This window comes from Pinus tabuliformis, chromosome 4_1, assembly GCF_031772625.1.
Source record: "Pinus tabuliformis cultivar Carrire ecotype Pingquan chromosome 4_1, CPIR1, whole genome shotgun sequence".
Classification (NCBI taxonomy): Eukaryota; Viridiplantae; Streptophyta; class Pinopsida; order Pinales; family Pinaceae; genus Pinus; species Pinus tabuliformis.
The window spans coordinates 724,389,709-724,393,667 of NC_142303.1; the positions used below are offsets into that span (position 1 = coordinate 724,389,709).

Below are 3,959 nucleotides of genomic sequence, written 5' to 3' on the forward strand. Positions count from 1 at the left end.
AAAAATAACCTAGCATATATGTAGGACATCACTTATATCACAAACTTATATAACCAATATATCAATGGCTCCATTGTAACCTTTCTATTCTAATCTTGAAGGGCTAACTGCCCCGTCCAGAGCATTTGTAAAAACTCTTTGGCAAACGATTATTAAACGACCTTTGGTTTTAAGCCCAAGTACAAATTTTTCAGGAATAAACCCTGAAAGATCTATTTGCATATTTCCAGTACGGGCAGTAAGAGGTTAACCTCTCAGATTATTTGCCAACAACAACAATGCTTAATAATGGAAAGAAATACTACAGCAAATGCTTGACAGTTGATCCAACAACACCCATACTATTTGCAGAAGGCAGCGAGTAGCCTTCTAGGTGGGGTTGAAGGCCTTCTCGCATGCTGCACAAAGCGATTGTCCAGCACCAGAACATCACCAACTTCCCAGGTGATGTCCACACACTCTTCTTTAGTTATCTGGAGGTATGATTCAATTGCCTCATCAGGAAAGAGGGAACCATCTGCAAGCATTGGGACTATCTCTGGAAGTGCTGAAGGGTTGAACCATGCTTTCCTATTGTCTGCATCTCCATCAACAGGTTTTATAGAAACAATAGGTCCCAATTCAAAAAACATTGTGCCATCATCTGCCCAAGTTATTTTGGACACTGGAACACCTGACTTTATAAGCCTGGAAGCAACAACCTTACCACATGATCATCAATTTCAATTTATTTCAGAACAATTTGATTATTGAAAATGGTAATTGCATTTTAAATCTGAACTGTTCCTGGGTAGAAGTGATCTATAAATGTGTGAAAAATATTACAGCCTCATCTTCACCCAAAAATATAAATTTATCTCAAGTTTAAATAGCTAAAAAAAAGTAACACAGATTTTTTATTTCTCCACTCCTTATCTATGAAAATCAAGAATTTTCCCATCTTTAAATCTGAGTTAAAAGATAAAAATGAAAATGGATAGATGCTACATGTAACTTGTCATTTTATTCTTACCTATTTTTTGCTTCGTGCTTGTTGCTAGTTTGGTAACGGGATTGCCAGCCCTTTAAAAAGGATTGAGGATCGTCTTCCTGAGGAATGCTGTAAGAATAGATCAACCCCTGCTCCATAATTTTTACAGGTTCTGGGTACCTCTGTTCCATATTGTCCAGCACCAGAACATCACCAACTTCCCAGGTGATGTCCACACACTCTTCTTTAGTTATCTGGAGGTATGATTCAATTGCCTCATCAGGAAAGAGGGAACCATCTGCAAGCATTGGGACTATCTCTGGAAGTGCTGAAGGGTTGAATTCAAAAAACATTGTGCCATCATCTGCCCAAGTTATTTTGGACACTGGAACACCTGACTTTATAAGCCTGGAAGCAACAACCTTACCACATGATCATCAATTTCAATTTATTTCAGAACAATTTGATTATTGAAAATGGTAATTGCATTTTAAATCTGAACTGTTCCTGGGTAGAAGTGATCTATAAATGTGTGAAAAAATATTACAGCCTCATCTTCACCCAAAAATATAAATTTATCTCAAGTTTAAATAGCTAAAAAAAAGTAACACAGATTTTTTATTTCTCCACTCCTTATCTATGAAAATCAAGAATTTTCCCATCTTTAAATCTGAGTTAAAAGATAAAAATGAAAATGGATAGATGCTACATGTAACTTGTCATTTTATTCTTACCTATTTTTTGCTTCCTGCTTGTTGCTGGTTTGGTAACGGGATTGCCAGCCCTTTAAAAAGGATTGAGGATCGTCTTCCTGAGGAATGCTGTAAGAATAGATCAACCCCTGCTCCATAATTTTTACAAGTTCTGGGTACCTCTATTCCATATTGTCCAGCACCAGAACATCACCAACTTCCCAGGTGATGTCCACACACTCTTCTTTAGTTATCTGGAGGTATGATTCAATTGCCTCATCAGGAAAGAGGGAACCATCTGCAAGCATTGGGACTATCTCTGGAAGTGCTGAAGGGTTGAACCATGCTTTCCTATTGTCTGCATCTCCATCAACAGGTTTTATAGAAACAATAGGTCCCAATTCAAAAAACATTGTGCCATCATCTGCCCAAGTTATTTTGGACACTGGAACACCTGACTTTATAAGCCTGGAAGCAACAACCTTACCACATGATCATCAATTTCAATTTATTTCAGAACAATTTGATTATTGAAAATGGTAATTGCATTTTAAATCTGAACTGTTCCTGGGTAGAAGTGATCTATAAATGTGTGAAAAAATATTACAGCCTCATCTTCACCCAAAAATATAAATTTATCTCAAGTTTAAATAGCTAAAAAAAAGTAACACGGATTTTTTATTTCTCCACTCCTTATCTATGAAAATCAAGAATTTTCCCTTCTTTAAATCTGAGTTAAAAGATAAAAATGAAAATGGATAGATGCTACATGTAACTTGTCATTTTATTCTTACCTATTTTCCGCTTCCTGCTTGTTGCTGGTTTGGTAACGGGATTGCCAGCCCTTTAAAAAGGATTGAGGATCGTCTTCCTGAGGAATGCTGTAAGAATAGATCAACCCCTGCTCCATAATTTTTACAAGTTCTGGGTACCTCTGTTCCATTCGTTGGGTGAGCTTATGGCTCAACAGGATTGCTGTCTGCCCTCCCTCCGGAGGTGCAATCTCACAGAAGAACAATATTTTGCTTGGAAACACAGGAAACTGCACAGCAAAAAAAATACCCAGAACATTGATGGTCAAGAAAAAAAAACCTAATAGGAATAAGTTTGAAGAGAAAGAAAGAAGAAAAGGAAACTGTAGTCTGGAATGCTTAGAGGATCGGCTTACCATAGCCATCTCATGATGGAATTTGATGGGTTGATCCAGAGGATCTTCGTTTGCAGTGTAAACCCTTCCTTCAACCCTGGTCCTTGAAGCTAAGCCCAGATATGGATGTTCTTCCCATCCAAATGCTTCAACAACTGTGTTGAAATCGGATGCACTTCTCACTGGAAACCCTCTAAACAGCAACGCTCCAGCGCGATTCAGTTGATTGTGAATCCATTCCCTGTTCTGTTGGATGGCGTTGACAAGGGACCCAATTGAGGGGTTTTCATCTGGAGGCAGCAGAACCATGGGAAAGAGGGTGCCATCCTCGAGAATCTTCTGTTGGGCAATGTTCCCTGGTTTCAAAATGGCCAATTCCTTCATTGTTTTGCTCAGAAATTGTGGCTGTCTTACACGATATTGTTGAACCTTTGGTATTGTTGGTAGAATCTTGAATTTTCAGCTTCGGCTTCATCTTCTGTGAGTCCACGGAATTTGTGTGCTTGTAAAATTCGACCTGGAAGATATGTACAGCGAGGGCAAGTGCAAGGTCTCCACACCGAGAAGCACCTGGAAGTGGAAGCAGCTAGCGTCTCCTGGAAGTGGAAGCAGCGCAGCGTCCAGCGAGGGAAAGCATCCATCTGCTCGGTTGCATCGTATACCCGCGGGGTCGCAGTGTACCAGTCTGATCAATTGGATGGTCGAGATCATTTTCATCGTCTAACATTTAAAATCAAAGGCTAAGACATGTACACGTAACCCAAAAGCAAAGTTGATTTCAAATGGAAACGCCTTACGGCGTAAAAATATAGTTTTCACATCACCGAGTCAAAATCAAGGATTTAGAAGATTCTAAGCACGTCATTTCCAACAAAATGAGTGATGATATTACTAGGTAGTACAAAGTTAACAACATTGGGTCACCATCTTTTCCATTACTTTTTATTTCTCATAGTGACGGCTTGACTAAAATTTGGCATCAGAATTTTGGTCATTCAAAATATCTCTTATTATAGAAACTCTATAATCAACGTATGGTGGCTAGTGTTTCTCTCGTTTCTCGCAAAGATGGAGTTTATTATAGTTGTGTTCTTGGAAAACATTATCAAAGTAATTTTGACAAATGTGCTTCATCGCACACCTTGACTTT

General features: G+C 38.6%; 1 protein-coding gene across 3 annotated transcripts; it reads right to left on the bottom strand.

Annotated features, from left to right (window-relative positions):
* Positions 1-213: 213 nt before the first annotated feature.
* Positions 214-3,450, bottom strand: LOC149178188 (clavaminate synthase-like protein At3g21360). 3 transcript variants are annotated; one of them, XR_016258172.1, is made up of 4 exons: positions 2,831-3,450; positions 2,457-2,704; positions 1,705-2,130; positions 517-1,378 (listed from the first exon to the last, which is right to left on the bottom strand). XR_016258172.1 is itself a non-coding variant. In XM_089420292.1 (3 exons), exons 1-3 carry the CDS (start codon positions 3,191-3,193, stop codon positions 342-344), a joined length of 957 nt encoding a protein of 318 aa, XP_089276418.1. In that variant the 5' UTR covers positions 3,194-3,432; the 3' UTR covers positions 214-341. The 3 variants fall into 3 exon arrangements, 1 of the variants encoding a protein (XP_089276418.1); XR_016258173.1 differs by having other exon boundaries at positions 517-1,392; XM_089420292.1 differs by lacking the exon at positions 1,705-2,130 and having other exon boundaries at positions 214-687; positions 2,831-3,432.
* Between the last annotated feature and the right edge of the window lie 509 nt (positions 3,451-3,959).